The sequence below is a fragment of the Rhinoderma darwinii genome, chromosome 5, assembly GCF_050947455.1.
Source record: "Rhinoderma darwinii isolate aRhiDar2 chromosome 5, aRhiDar2.hap1, whole genome shotgun sequence".
Taxonomy (NCBI): domain Eukaryota; kingdom Metazoa; phylum Chordata; class Amphibia; order Anura; family Rhinodermatidae; genus Rhinoderma; species Rhinoderma darwinii.
Window position 1 is genome coordinate 216723875 of NC_134691.1, and position 16812 is coordinate 216740686.

At 43.0% G+C, this 16812-nt stretch overlaps 1 protein-coding gene across 2 annotated transcripts in view; it reads left to right on the top strand.

Annotated features, from left to right (window-relative positions):
• The window catches only part of DPY19L1 (dpy-19 like C-mannosyltransferase 1), a 189043-nt gene that overhangs the window by 108363 nt on the left and 63868 nt on the right, over positions 1 to 16812 (top strand). For both annotated transcript variants that reach the window (XM_075826937.1, XM_075826938.1), the window contains one exon: positions 14908 to 14994. In XM_075826937.1, coding sequence (XP_075683052.1) covers positions 14908 to 14994 — 87 coding nt within the window. The remainder of the gene's footprint in view (positions 1 to 14907; positions 14995 to 16812) is intronic.

Below are 16812 nucleotides of genomic sequence, written 5' to 3' on the forward strand. Positions count from 1 at the left end.
TAGGTCTGCTACCGGCAGTGCTTTCGTGGATTCAGGGTCCTCTACTAATATCATGTCTGTGGAATTTGCTATGTCCCTTGCTATGCCTCTTATTGATTTGCCTAAACCTGTCCCGGTAGTGGGTATCGACGCCACTCCTCTTGCTAATGGTTATTTTACACAGCATACCCCTGTTTTTGAACTCCTTGTTGGCTCCATGCATTTGGAGCAATGCTCTGTACTGTTGATGCAGGGATTATCGTACGATTTGGTTCTAGGTCTTCCCTGGTTGCAGTTGCATAATCCTACGTTTGACTGGAATACGGGGGAGCTAACCAAATGGGGTAATGAATGTTGTACGTCATGTTTTTCTGTTAATTCTATTTCTCCCCCTAAGGAGGCGAATACGCTACCCGAGTTTGTTCAGGACTTCGCTGATGTTTTCTCTAGGGAGGCCTCCGAAGTGTTACCTCCTCATAGAGAATACGATTGCGCTATCGAATTGGTACCAGGAGCTAAGCTCCCTAAGGGTAGGATATTTAATCTTTCTTGTCCCGAACGTGAAGCTATGAGAGTGTATATCCAGGAATCCCTGGCCAAGGGTTACATTCGTCCCTCTTCTTCTCCGGTAGGTGCTGGCTTCTTCTTCGTGGGGAAGAAGGATGGTGGTCTCAGGCCATGCATTGACTACCGTAGCCTGAATAAGGTCACGGTAAGGAACCAGTATCCCCTTCCTTTGATTCCTGATCTCTTTAATCAGGTTCAGGGGGCCCAATGGTTTTCTAAATTGGATCTACGGGGGGCGTATAACCTTATTCGCATCAAAGAGGGGGATGAGTGGAAGACTGCGTTTAACACGCCCGAAGGCCATTTCGAATACCTCGTCATGCCCTTTGGGTTGTGTAATGCCCCTGCGGTCTTCCAGAATTTCATAAATGAGATTTTGAGAATTTACCTGGGGATTTTTCTGGTAGTGTACCTTGATGACATACTGGTGTTTTCCAAGGACTGGTCCTCGCACGTGGAGCATGTCAGGAAGGTGCTCCAGGTCCTTCGGGAAAATAAACTGTTTGCCAAAACCGAAAAATGTGTGTTTGGGGTACAGGAGATTCCATTTTTGGGTCAAATCCTCACTCCTCATGAATTCCGCATGGACCCCGCCAAGGTTCAGGCTGTGGCGGAATGGGTCCAACCTGCCTCCCTGAAGGCGTTACAGTGTTTTTTGGGGTTTCCTAATTATTACAGGAGATTTATTGCTAACTTCTCGGTCATCGCTAAGCCCCTTACGGACCTCACTCGCAAAGGTGCTGATCTCCTCCACTGGCCTCCTGAGGCTGTCCAGGCTTTTGAGGTCCTTAAGAAGTGCTTTGTCTCGGCCCCGGTGCTGGTTCAGCCCAACCAAATGGAGCCATTTATCGTGGAAGTTGACGCATCTGAGGTGGGAGTGGGGGCTGTCTTGTCCCAGGGTACCAGGTCCCTCACCCATCTCCGCCCCTGTGCCTACTTCTCCAGGAAGTTTTCGCCAACTGAAAGTAACTATGATATTGGCAACCGCGAACTCTTAGCCATTAAATGGGCATTTGAAGAGTGGCGCCACTTCCTGGAGGGGGCTAGGCACCAGGTAACGGTCCTTACCGACCACAAGAATCTGGTTTTCCTAGAATCTGCCCGGAGGCTAAACCCGAGACAAGCTCGATGGGCGTTATTTTTTACCAGATTCAATTTTTTGGTTACCTATAGGGCTGGGTCTAAAAATATTAAGGCTGATGCACTGTCGCGTAGGTTCATGGCCAGCCCTCCTTCGGAGGAAGATCCTGCTTGTATTTTGCCTCCAGGTATAATCATTTCCTCGATCGATTCTGATTTAGTCTCTGAAATTGCTGCTGATCAAGGTGCAGCTCCCGGGAACCTTCCTGAGAACAAGCTGTTTGTTCCCCTGCAATTCCGGCTAAGGGTACTTAGGGAAAATCATGACTCTGCACTATCTGGCCATCCAGGCATCCTGGGAACCAAACACCTCATTACCAGAAATTATTGGTGGCCTGGGTTGCCTAAAGACGTTAAGGCCTACGTCGCCGCTTGTGAGGTTTGTGCTAGGTCCAAGACTCCCAGGTCCCGACCAGCGGGCTTACTGCGTTCGTTGCCCATTCCCCAGAGACCTTGGACACATATCTCCATGGATTTTATCACCGATTTGCCTCCATCCCAAGGCAAGTCGGTGGTGTGGGTGGTGGTGGACCGCTTCAGTAAGATGTGCCACTTTGTGCCCCTCAAGAAACTACCCAACGCCAAAACGTTGTCTACCTTGTTTGTCAAACACATCCTGCGTCTCCATGGGGTCCCTGTCAATATTGTTTCGGACAGAGGGGTACAATTTGTTTCATTGTTTTGGAGAGCCTTCTGTATGAAGTTGGGGATTGATCTGTCCTTCTCCTCTGCCTTCCATCCTGAAACCAATGGCCAAACGGAGAGGACTAATCAGTCTCTAGAACAATACTTAAGGTGTTTTGTCTCTGACTGTCAATTTGATTGGGTCTCTTTCATTCCCCTCGCCGAATTTTCCCTTAATAACCGGGTCAGTAACTCGTCAGGGGTCTCTCCTTTTTTTTGTAATTACGGGTTTAATCCACGGTTCTCCTCCGTTTCACCTGGTAGTTCCAACAATCCTGAGGTAGAGGTCGTTCATCGGGAACTGTGCACAGTCTGGGCCCAGGTTCAGAAAAACCTAGAGGTGTCCCAGAGCGTACAAAAAACTCAGGCTGATAAAAAACGTTCTGCTAACCCCCTGTTTATGGTCAGGGGTCTGGTGTGGTTGTCGTCTAGGAACTTGCGTCTCAAGGTTCCGTCCAAGAAGTTTGCTCCCCGGTTTATTGGGCCGTATAAGGTCATTGAGGTCCTCAATCCTGTCTCCTTCCGGCTGGAGTTACCCCCATCTTTTCGGATACACGACGTGTTTAATGCCTCCCTCCTCAAACGCTGCTCCCCGTCCTTGGCTCCCTCGAGGAGACCTCCTGTTCCCATCCTCACCCCGGAGGGGGTGGAATTCGAGGTGGCCAGGATTGTGGACAGCAAGATGGTCCAAGGCTCCCTCCAGTACCTGGTCCATTGGAGAGGATACGGGCCCGAGGAGAGGACTTGGGTACCCGCCCGGGATGTTCACGCTGGGGTATTGGTCAGGAGGTTCCACCTGCGTTTCCCCAGTAAGCCAGGTCCACTTAGAAAGGGTCCGGTGGCCCCTCATAAAAGGGGGGGTACTGTAAAGGATCTGCCAGGCACAGCGGGGTTAACTCCCAGAACTAATGAGTCAGCACCTGAGAATACATCCCTGAGACTGACTCCTGCTTCCACCATTCAGGCTGGCAGGCTTAGGAGTGGGAGAGCCTATCGTAACCTGGCCAGACTCAGCTAGCTCCCGCCCTCGGTCTATTTAAGCCTGCACTTCCTGTCCCTCGGTGCTTGTTATTGCTTTTGTTTCTTTCCTTGTGGTTCCTGGCCCAGCTACAGCTCCTGCTATTTTTGATCCTGCTCCATACCGACCCTGGCTTACCGACTACTCTTCTGCTTTTCGTTTTGTACCTCGCACACTCCTGGCTTGACTCGGCTCGTTCACCACTCTGGTTGCTCACGGTGTTGCCGTGGGCAACGGCCCCTTTTCCTTGCTTGTGTTCCTTGTATGTTTGTCGTGTTTGTCGTGCACTTACTGAGCGCAGGGACCGCCGCCCAGTTGTACCCCGTCGCCTAGGGCGGGTCGTTGCAAGTAGGCAGGGACAGAGTGGCGGGTAGATTAGGGCTCACTTGTCCGTCTCCCTACCCCCTGCCATTACACTGCCCATAGAAGTTTATGGAGGGGGGAGAAGGAGGGAGCAGCTGCAGATAAAGACACAGACATACAAAGACCCTGCTGCAGCTTCTAGTAAGTATTCTATCTTACCCCAGTGCTGGATTTACAGCTACACTGCTAAGAACTGCTGTATAATGTCCTCCATTTTGCTGCTACTTCGAAAGGGTGTGCTTCAGAGATATAGGGGAGCAGGATCTTTTTCTTTTCTCTATGTTCAGTCAATAGGAGACATCCTGGCAGATAGTTTACTCCCCGTCTGGAAACCAACAACTAGAAATAGGACCTAGAGGGAAAAACTGGATATGTCATATAATGGCCAGGTATAGTGTTATTCCTCAAGTACACACACATAGCTTATTCTGAAGTGTCACCTGAAAAAATTTAAGAGTGAGCTTTATGTACTTCTCTATGTCCATTTTCAATGGCGGGGCGTTGATTAGAATCTTTGTGTTTATGTTTGTGCTTGAGACTCTGTAAGTTGCTTATTTTAAGTTCATGTTGCTGATCACAGTTCAAGGAGTGCAGGAATTACAAAAGTAATTATTCAACCTGTTTTTCCTACTTTGGAGACAAGGAGGACAATTGGGCTATCCCCATCGACATGAGATTTCATCAGATCCCTTTGAAATTATTGGGATCTGCAGACATAAATCCAATTTATGTGACCAACTTTGAAAGTTTTATTTTCTACTAAATATACCATTCAAAATTCACTGCTGTGTCCTTTTTGTAAAATAATCAGCAAAATCAATTAACAAAACTTGTTCCGTCACTGGGATGTATAGAGACGCACAAGAGCTGATTCCAGAGTGTCCACAGACCTGCTAAAATTGTCCTTTTTGAGACACAGATTGTCGAGCCCAACATCTAAAGGATGCCTGAACAAGGCACAGTGCCTATTTTGCAGTAGAGACGCCACCGGGCTCACATTGTTACATCCCCCCACGTGGCCTCATGGAACCAGAATTTACAGGTGGCAAACCATACCTCTGCTCACCGCCCGCCTCGAGGGGGTCCAAAATTATAGCTCATCTGACCAGTTGCAGACACCACATGTCGATTGCGTGACCACCGAATCAAATCCATGTAACCATGACTAGGAGGCATCTGCATCTAGAAGAAAAATGGTTTCACCATAATTATAGACAGGCTTTCTTTATTGTAAGGGCAGTAAAACGTTGAAACTCTCTGTCACAAGGTGTTGTGATGGTTGGTTTATTCAGCAAGTTTAAGGAGGGCCTGGACGCCCATCGTGAAAAACATTATTACAAGTCTCCAACGCAGATGTGAACGGGTCCATATATGGACAGTGACGTTAAGAGCTTCAAAATGCCGGAATCCTCGGCCAGAGCATTGGCAATGCTCTCGCCGGGGCTCCGGAAATGGAGAAGCCCCTGATGTCACTATCCATATATGGACAGTGATGTCAGGGGACTTCAGCTACAGTGGCCCCGGCCAGAGCATCGGTAGTGCTCTGGCCGGGGACTCTGGAACTGGAGAAGCACCTGACGTTACTTTCCACATATGGACTGTGACGTCAAGGGCTCCCTCCAGTAGCTTAATACCTGGCCAGAGCGCTGCCGATGCTTTGGCCAGGAATTCCGGGAATCTTAAAAGCTCCTAACATCACTGTCCAAACATGGACAGTGACGTCAGGGGCTCACTTCAGTAGCGGAATCCTAGGCTAGAGCATTGCCGATGCTCTAGCAATGTATTCCGGCATCCTAATGCTCCTAACATCACTGTCCATATATGGACATGGACATTGGGGGCTCCTCCAGGAGCGTAATCCCCGGCCAGAGCGCTTGCCCCTCACAAAGGTCCATAGTGCCCACATATAAAGTGTCAGTGCCCACATAGTGCCACAGTGCCCATGTAGATATTTGCACAGTGCTCAATGTGGATAGAGCCCACATAGTGCCGCAGTGTCACTGTAGATATAGCCACACCCCCTTGAAGATAGCGACACACCACACCTCCTGTAGTTAGCGACACACACACCCCACCCTGTGGTTAGCGCCACACACACACTTCACCCTTTGGTTAGCGCCACAAACCCCACCCTGTGGTTAGCGCCACAAAGCCCACCCTATGGATAGCGCCCCACTTACCCCACCCTGTGGATAGTGCCCCACACACCCCACCCTGTGGATAGTGCCCCACACACCCCACCCTGTGGATAGCGCCCCACACACATCCCACCCCGTGGGTAGAGCCACACACCACACCCTGTGGGTAGAGCCACACACCCCCACCCTGTGGGTAGCGCCACACACCCCGCCCTGTGGATAGCACCACACAAGCCCCACCCTGTGGATTCCGCCACACACACCCCACCCTGTAGATATCGCTACATCTTCCTCCTGTATATAGGGCCATAGGGGCACCCTCTAGGAGCAGAATCCCCAGCCAGAGCGTTGCCGACGCTCTGGCCGGGGGTCTCGCTACAGGAGGAGGCACTGGTTTCACTGTCTGTATATATCAAAATCCTCAGCAAGAGCATCGGCAACGCCAGTCTATGAAACACCAGTCTTAAGGTCCTTTTACACGGCCCGTCCTGGACCGTGTAAAGGAGCGCCGATCAACAAGACAGCTCGTTGATCGCGTCTGTTTGCTCCTTTCACAAGGAGATATGTAAGGGGACGATCGCTCGTCCCCATACATTATTATCATGTCGGCTGCGCGTCTCCCTGTTTAGAGAGATCTGCTGCCAACAACCATAATGTTTCATTTTTTTTAAAACTATACGATCAGCAGATGAATGAGCATTTGCTCGTTCATCTGCTGATTGCTGTCCTGTTTACACAGGGCAATTATCGTCAACAAGCGTTCCATGCACGATCATTTGCCCAATAATTGGCTCACGTAAAAGGGCCTTTAGCCAATCTGCCCCATAGTAGTTAAAACAAGAGCTTACTGCCCCCCTCCCCCGACATGTTTTAAAGGTGTCCTCAGCGGTTACGCAACTTTCGTTGTAGATCCCCATTTGGAAAAGAGTGACAAATCTTATTCAAACAGTAGCTAATTAACATATTACCTAGCGCTTTATGTGGTGTGAGAACATTGATTTAATTTTTCCTCTAGATTTTCTTGCCTCCCCGTGCACTTTTCTTTGATGTGGGAACACATTTTAATTGCTATAATATTTCTTTCAGCAATGTAATCTTGCTTGTTCACACCAAATTTCCTTTATTGATTAGCTTAACATTCTCATTCATATTCAGTGGGTTTTGAGTCACAGTAGAATGACTGATGTATTTATTCTCTGCAATGCTGAACCACCTTCAAATGTCATGAGCAATGTGAATTACTCTTTAACATGTGCTAGAAAAAATGTACTTTAAAGTATAAAAAGACTACTTCATTTATTTGTAATCTCTAAAATCAGTTTCTAACCTCTGTTAAAGAGCAAGTACAATCAAAGTGTAAAAGTGTATTTACCAGAAAGCTTGCTTGGATCAGGTTGATGCCCTTTTCAATAAGAAACATCCCGTATGCTTTGTGATGCACTAACAGCCTTCTTGTTACTTAGAGGTAGAACAAAGAATAGCAGTTGAATAAAGGTAGATCATAAAGGGATTTAATAAGTAAAAGTCCTTTATTGTGGGTTCAGGGGTGTACTGACTATATTGCTAGTAACAGGGGAAGGTTGTATTAGGTTCTCATTTATTTTTTTTTAAATAGTCGTTGCCATTTATTAGAATTATTAGGTTAATTACGCTTCAAAATTATTAGATTACCAAATGTGCTGGATTATCAGTGATGTAAAAACCATATAAAACCTAATTGTAATGGTAGATTTCCTCCAAAAGACCGTCCTAAGTAAACTTTTATTGTAAACTGTGCACATTTTTTTTTTTTTTTCTTTTTTTTTTTAATCTTTTATTAGAGTGTCATGATTGGTTCTTGGCTTTTGCTTCTGGTCTCGTGGGATTCTAATAATAATAGTCTAGATTATCTGGCAGATCTGTACACATGCAAGTTCTAGACTATCGGCATTTCTTATCTGGCTAGATTAAAGGAATTTTTACACGATATATCATAATAATTGACAGACTTTCTGATTTCATACCTTGATTGTATTCAATATTGATTATATTCCTTCGCTGTGTACATGTGATTATGTTAGTGAAATGTATATGAATATTTAGGGCTGATTTGTACACATAGGCAATAGTTTTTTTAAAGAGGTTCTCCACCTAAATGTATTATTAGGCCTTGTTCAAACGGCGCTCAAAAAAACCCGATGTGTAAACGTGTCTAAAACGCTAGCGTTTTTGTAAAGCACTTTTTAAAATACAGGCGGTTTTTGTGTGGAGCTTTCTTTTTTACACAACGTGTTTTTTAAAGACGCGCGCGTAAAAGAAAACGCTTCGTATGCACTACAATGCGCTTTCCCATTGATGTCAATGGGAAGCTTAAAGCATGCGCTTTTGAAGCATTTTTCGACACATAAAACGCTTAAAAAACGTGTCGCATACAAGGATTTAGAATAAATACCATAGGTGAATGGGATGACGTGACTGCTGCCAAGTTTAGCCTACTCTGTGCTTAGTACAGTGACAATTTTAACTTTCTTTGGTGGAGTCTGAGTCTTGTTGCTAGGGATAAACTTTCTGAATTTTAGGCAGTGTTCCTTAGCAGCAGGTTGTCTTACATTACTCAGGTCTCCAGCTTTAAGCAGAAATGCCACTGAACTGACGGTATAGAGAAATAGAGGCTTGGTTAGGATGAAGCCCTTACTACCTCCACTACAATTTACTGCTCTTTTAAACACGTTTTTGTAAAAAATGAATGCAAAAAACTTCGGTGAAGCCCTACCTCCCTGGTTACTAGAACAGTGGACCCCTGTCATCCATCCTTCTTCCTATGGACGAGAGAAAGAGAAAAGACCACGGCGCCACATAGTGCAGATCAGTAGGGTAGGCTGATGAAGGAATGAAAAAACCATGCTCACCATATAGCCATAGGTATTGCGCAAAATAATTCCACGAGTGCTGCTGCCAGATCCGGACCGGTTTCCAAGGGTAACCGCTGGTGTGTAATAGGTAGATGTAGAAAAAAGGATCTATAACGGCGCTGCTGTGTGGTCCAAGTCGGTGGAGAAACAAGGAGTCTCTTCTATATTATAAGAATATTTAATGTGGTAGGTAGCAACGCGTTTCGACGCCAAACTGGCGTCTTCATCAGGCATAAAATATCTTAAAACAGGCATGTATATATACACAACACTGGGTATTGATTGGCCCAGTTCAGATGGAGCAAAATGTCAAAGAAACCGCCAAAAAATGGCGGGTCAAAGTTCATGATAAAACAACATAAAATAACAGCATTATAAAATTTGTAGTACACTTGGACATTCAAAATAGAGACATGTAGTCGGGTGTAGTATTAAAATTTAGAGCAGAGGGTATTAGGAGATGATACGTGTCAGGTAGGGGTTTGTAACAGTCACGAGTGCGCAAACGTTTTGATAAATAGAAAGTTATACTCGCGATGCGGGCGACAAGGATTTTATCCCCCGTCTGTTAGTGGTGACATTATCGTAACAGTGTTTTGTATGTTCAATGTGTCGATTGATACAGTAAATATGGTTCTATTAGTAAACACGTGCCGTAGTCAAGGAGATCATCTCAACTACGGAGGCCGAGGAGGCTCAAGGCAAGGCGTTGGAACGCATGGTGGCACGCAAACCGCGAGGGCTCGCGTGACTCGTCACTGAAGAAGAGGATGAAAAAAACAGCTGCTGAGGACATGTAAGTGAGAATAAAAAATTTTTGGGATGTGTATATAGGAGATGATTACATTAAAAGCAGTTTACACTTAAAAGAATTGGATTAATGTAAAAAAGGATAGGGTGGTATCTTTACAGTGTCTTAAAAAACTGTAAAAGTTTTCTTTATTGGCAATAAGTCTTGGTCTTAGTATTGGCATAGAAAAATAAAACGTTTGAGAAACTACCTTTTTGTGAAAGGAGGTCCTAAATATGGAGATCTCTGTGGGACCATAAGATGGAAAATTGCGGGTGAATTTATGCTGGGGGACTATTCATAGGAGTGTTAGTTACTGGATCTTTGGGTGCCAGTGTATAAAGAAGACAAATTCACATAGGTAGATGGCCGTCGTATGTATATCTTGTCCTTGTAATATGTTTGCTCAGTAGATCTCAATAGGAATACCATATACTTCTCTAGAATTGTGTATGTACGTCTAGTGTGTTGTATCGACTAGAAGGACAGGATAGAGAAAACTTTAAAGAATTTGGTTGATAGTAATATGATTAATCCAAGGAGGACTCTGAGATGTCGTTCAGGCCTCCTGGATGTAGTGTATTCATTTTGAATATCCAGAAGTTTTCTCTTTGTTTCAACTTATTGAACCTGTTTGGAACATCTGGATGGATGTGTTCAATAGGAGTGATTCTAATTTCATTAAATTGACATTTGTGTATCTGGGCGAAGTGGCGGGATACACTATGTTTCAGAAAGCCAGTGTTGACGTTGAAACGATGGTTGTTGACACGGGCTCGTAGGCATTGGGTAGTCCTGCCTATATATTGTAGTTAAAGCAGAAAATTACCACAGCACTGGACCACAAGTGGGTGCACGCCTCAATAGGACCGGATCCGCGGTCCCCAATATCAGATAGACAAAATAGACGAGGAGACAGCACTTCCAAAATATGTCAGCTTTTTAATCACCCGTGCGCCGTTTCAGTCCAATGCTTGAGAAAAGTCCTGCTGGACTGAAACGTCGCACGGGTGATTAAAAAGCTGACATATTTTGGAAGTGCTGTCTCCTCATCTATTTTGTCTATATATTGTAGTTGGCATGGGCATTCAATTAAATAGACAACATATGAACTGCCACAATTGAGAAATGTTCTGATTGGAAACGTTTCATTGGTGACTGAGGACGTATATGTATGTTTTTTATGGTTAATAATGTTACAACAAAGGCAACGCGTACGGCCACATTTATAGGACCCTTTCAGGTCTGAGAGGAAATTTGTGTTGGGTGTTAAATGTTTCTTGATTCTGCTAGGGGCTAGAATATTTTTGAGGGTTAGAGATCGCCTAAAGGTGATACTAGGTTTTGCTGGAACCAGGTCTTTCAAGTATGGGTCGTTCTTTATGATGTGCCAGTGTTTGCCTAGGATAGCTCTAATTGTTTTGTTTCCCTTGTTGTAGGTAGTGATGAAGTTAGTATTATAGTTCTTGTTGAGTCCAGGATCTTTGAGGGGCGGGTTTAGGCAGGAATTTTGTGATAATTCAGTAGCCTTGTGTCTTGCACCTTTTATTAGTTTTAGAGGAAAGTGTTTATCTTTAAACCTTTTCTCAAGGACATTGCACTCTTTTTGATAATGAGTGTCTGTGCTACAGTTCTTCCTGATTCTCCTAAACTGCCCGAAAGGAATATTTTTAAGCCAAGGGCGGTAGTGAGCGCTTCTAAAGTCAATATAACTATTGACATCTACTAGTTTAAAGTGTGTTCGGGTGACAAATTTGTTGCAATCGCTATCATGGCTAATTGTAAGGTCCAGGAAGTCAATGGAGATGGGAGAGAAAGTGTGTGTGAATGTTAATTCGTAGTTGTTATTATTTAGAGTCTCAATGAACTGAGAGGCTTCTTCCTCATTACCTCTCCATATTAAAAATAAGTCGTCAATATAACGTTTGTACAGCAGTATATTGTTTTTGAATGTATGTGTGCCATGAATGTATGTGTTTTCAAAGGCTCCCATGTAAAGGTTTGCATATGCTGGTGCAAACCGGGTGCCCATGGCGCATCCTTTGACTTGGTTGTAGAAATTATTATTGAAGCTAAAAGTATTATGGTGAAGGATGAATTTGATGCAATTAATTAGAAAGTGGACCTGTAGTTCGGGAATTGAGGTGTTAGATGACAAAAAAGAATGGGCTATTTCTATGCCTTTGTTATGAGGAATATTGCTGTACAATGCGGTTACGTCTGCTGTCAAAAAGCAAATTTGGGATGTAGAGGGGTCAATATTTAGGTTGTTTAAATCTCTGATTAATTGTGTGGAATCTTTTAAATATGATGGTAGGGTATGTACAAGGGGTTGAAGGTGAAGGTCCACAAAATGGGACAGGTTACTGGTAAGTGAGCCTATCCCAGAGATGATCGGACGTCTTGGGGGGTCTGTGAGTGATTTATGTATTTTTGGTAAGTGGTATATGAAGGGCATGTTCGGAAATGGGACAGACAGGAACCGTTTTTCTTTTTTGGTAATTAGTCCTTCAACGGCAGCAGATTCAATAAGATTTTGATATTCAGATATATAGGTGGGAAGTGGATTGGTGGTGAGTGTATGGTAGAATGAGGTGTCGCTCAAAATTCTCATGGTTTCACCCAGGTATTTGGTTCTATCCTGGATAACTATGCCCCCTCCCTTATCTGCCGGGCGGATGACTATGTCTACGTTTTTCTGAAGGGTTTTCAAAGCTCTTCTTTCATGTAGGGTCAGGTTATCTGGGTAGTGCGATGGTGTGTCAATTGACCTAAATTCATTGTTTACCAAGGTGGAAAAGGTTTCCAACATGGGCCCTTGGTGATAGGTTGGGTAAAAGGTGGATTTGGGGTGGACTTCTACCGGAATGGCATTAGGGGGAGAACTGTTTGTAGGTGGTTCTTTATTGGATCCTGGGGTAATAGTGTGTTTAGCCATGGCAAAATGTCTTGTGAGGGTAAGTTTCCTTATAAATCTATTAAGGTCCATGAAAAGTTCAAAGTTGTCAATTGTTGCTGTTGGGCAAAAGGAAAGGCCTCTATTTAATAGACTATGTTCATGGGTGTTTAAAGCATATGATGATAAGTTGAACAGTTTTATTGGTGGACCAGATTCCTCTTTTTGCTGAGGGATGGGTGTTGGTTTATTTCGATTTTTTCCTCCTCTCCGTCCTCTGGGTCTAAAGCCAATTTTCTTTTCGTTGACATTTTTTGTATCTTTGGGAAGAAGTTGGTGATCGTTTGGGCTTTTGGGCTCATGATAAATGGGATCAAGATGTCTTGGCTCATGATTGTGGGGGTTAAAGGAGGCCTGACTAACTGTGAGGGAAGACCTAAAAAAGATGTTGCCGCATAGGTGAAGTCTAGGACAGAAGTGGCTAGGTTCGTGTCGGGATTAGCGGTAGTGTACCTTTGAGGTGGATTGAAATCCTCTGATGGGTTATGGAATAGAACGTCGGGGGAAGTTGAGTTGGGGGACTGCGGAGTGTTGTGGATTGATAGTTGCAGTAGGGACGAAATGCTGTCCTCTATAGAGTCGTTGAATGAGAATGTTGGAGAATTGTTAGTGAGGGGCATTTCCATTGGTTCAGTGATGGAGAGTAGCCGAGAGAGATGGAGTTCCAAATCTGAGGATTTGAAAGCATTAATAGGCACTTGTTGGTTTATGTGTCCTTGAGGGCAGGGTTTATTTATTACAGTAGTAGTAGTAGTAGTGTGCAGTTTGATGAGTTGACTGCTATTTTAGGGATGTTGTTCAAAAGGTGATTTTTATTCACGATAATGTCATAAGGTTTTGTTTGGGGGGTTGTCCCGTTAGTTCGGTTGGTGGGTCTGGTCTTAGCGCTGTTCCTGCCTAAACCCGCCCCTCAAAGATCCTGGACTCAACAAGAACTATAATACTAACTTCATCACTACCTACAACAAGGGAAACAAAACAATTAGAGCTATCCTAGGCAAACACTGGCACATCATAAAGAACGACCCATACTTGAAAGACCTGGTTCCAGCAAAACCTAGTATCACCTTTAGGCGATCTCTAACCCTCAAAAATATTCTAGCCCCTAGCAGAATCAAGAAACATTTAACACCCAACACAAATTTCCTCTCAGACCTGAAAGGGTCCTATAAATGTGGCCGTACGCGTTGCCTTTGTTGTAACATTATTAACCATAAAAAACATACATATACGTCCTCAGTCACCAATGAAACGTTTCCAATCAGAACATTTCTCAATTGTGGCAGTTCATATGTTGTCTATTTAATTGAATGCCCATGCCAACTACAATATATAGGCAGGACTACCCAATGCCTACGAACCCGTGTCAACAACCATCGTTTCAACGTCAACACTGGCTTTCTGAAACATAGTGTATCCTGCCACTTCGCCCAGATACACAAATGTCAATTTAATGAAATTAGAAGCACTCCTATTGAACACATCCATCCAGATGTTCCAAACAGGTTCAATAAGTTGAAACAAAGAGAAAACTTCTGGATATTCAAAATGAATACACTACATCCAGGAGGCCTGAACGACATCTCAGAGTCCTCCTTGGATTAATCATATTACTATCAACCAAATTCTTTAAAGTTTTCTCTATCCTGTCCTTCTAGTCGATACAACACACTAGACGTACATACACAATTCTAGAGAAGTATATGGTATTCCTATTGTGATCTACTGAGCAAACATATTACAAGGACAAGATATACATACGACGGCCACCTACCTATGTGAATTTGTCTTCTTTATACACTGGCACCCAAAGATCCAGTAACTAACACTCCTATGAATAGTCCCCCAGCATAAATTCACCCGCAATTTTCCATCTTATGGTCCCACAGAGATCTCCATATTTAGGACCTCCTTTCACAAAAAGGTAGTTTCTCAAACGTTTTATTTTTCTATGCCAATACTAAGACCAAGTCTTATTGCCAATAAAGAAAACTTTTCAGTTTTTTAAGACACTGTAAAGATACCACCCTATCCTTTTTTACATTAATCCAATTCTTTTAAGTGTAAACTGCTTTTAATGTAATCATCTCCTATATACACATCCAAAAAATGTTTTATTCTCACTTACATGTCCTCAGCAGCTGTTTTTTTCATCCTCTTCTTCAGTGACGAGTCACGCGAGCCCTCGCGGTTTGCGTGCCACCATGTCTTCCTATGGACGGCTTCCATGGGGAGGATTTGTATGGTGCCTTGGAAAAGCATGTATGTGGCCTGCTCCATATAAGTGTATGGGAGGTATGGAAATAGTAACAAAGTAGTACAGTTATGAAAACTGTTTTCGGGTTTTTTTTCTCCTAAAAAGATGTTATTGATTCCTCTAGGTTTCACTGGGACTGTGCTTTATATTGATGTTTGGAAATTCCATGCTTTTGACATCCTATTATGCATCTTCACTAGTAGTTATTTGTGTAAGTATATATTTTTTTTGTCATTTATATACAGTAGTGTTAAAAAAAATGGCATGGAGTTTAAAAAAAGCAAATAAAGTGCAAAATCATTATAATAACTTTTATTTGCCTAAATGCAAATGTACTGGAAATACGACACATTTAATTCCAAATAAAAAAAAATAACAAAATGTATCCAGTTTGTGTTAATCCTTTACAGAAAGTAAAGAAAAATGAATATTGGGCTGTTCAAAAAAATAGCAGTGCCAGCATTTTTCTTTAAAAACTCTAAAATGTAATGTAGAAACTGATTTTTTTTTTCAGATTTCACTTTACTGAACTAATATGTAGTGGCATAACCATTGTTACTGAGAACTACTTGACATCTGTGTTACATGTAGTCGACCAACTTCTGCCACCTCTGAACAGGTATTCCAGTCCAGGAAGATTGGACGACATTCCACAGTTCTTCTGCAATTTTGGGTTTTTCCCCATAAACCGCATTTTTTATGTCACCCCACAAGTTCTCTATGGGATTGAGGTCATGGGATTGGGCTGGCTACTCCATTACCTCAATCCTGTTTGTCTGTAACCAAGATGTTATTCGCTTACTGGTGTGTTTTGGGTCATTGTCATGTTGAAACACCCATTTCAAGGCCACTTCTTCTTCGGCATAGGGCAACATGATTTCCTCAAGTATTTTGATATATTCAAACTGATCCATGGTCCCTTGTATGTGATACATAGGCCCAACACCGTGATAAGAGAAACATCCCCATATTATGATTTTTGCAGCACCATGCTTTACTGTCTTCACAGTGTACTGTGGTTTGAATTCAGTTCTCTGTGGTCTTCTGACATACTGTCTGCGGCCACTAGACCCAAAAAAAACAATTTTACTTTCATCAGTCCACAAGTGTTGTGCCAATTCTCTTTGGGCCAGTCAATGTGTTCCTTGGCAAATTTTAACCTATTCAGGACATGTCTCTTTATCAACAACGGGACTTTGTGGGGCGTTCTTGCTGGTAACTTGGCTTCACTTAATCATCTTCTGATTCTACGCAGTACTCTCTGGTAACTTCAGATCTTCTTTGGTCTTTTTGGAAGTGATCATTGGCTGAGCCTTTGCCATTTTGGCTATTCTTCGATCCATTTGAACAGTAGTTCCCCACTTCCTTCAGCATCTTTCAGGTTTTGGTTGCCACTTCAAGGCATTTGAGATCATTTTTAGCTGAGCAGCCTATAATTTCCTGCACTTTTCTCTATATGTTTTTCCCTCTCCAATCAACTTTTTAATCAAAGTACTTTTTTTCATCAGAACAATGTCTGGAACGACCCATTTCCACAGTATTTCAGAAGGAAAGGCACTATAACCAACATGCGCCACCCTCCTATATTTTATATATATATATATATATATATATGTGTATATATATATATATATATATATATATATATGTGTGTGTGTGTGTATATGTGTATGTATATATATATATATATATATATATATATATATATATCCCTTGGTTGAACGTGGAGGACATGTCTTATTTCAACTGTACAAACTATGTAAGTGTGTGTGTGTGTGTGTGTGTGTGTGTGTGTGTGTGTGTGTGTGTGTGTGTATATATATATTGTTTTAAATACAAAATTACACCTACACCATGAGTTAATGTAAAAGGGCTGAAAATAAATATTCATCGAAGTGATGTTTTAACTCATTAATTTTAGATATTTTAAAGTAGCATAGGAGACCTGACATAGGAAATATTCTTGTTCATTCATCAAACATTGCTTGATTGAGAGTAATGTCCTAACTCATCAATTACAGTCGTTTTA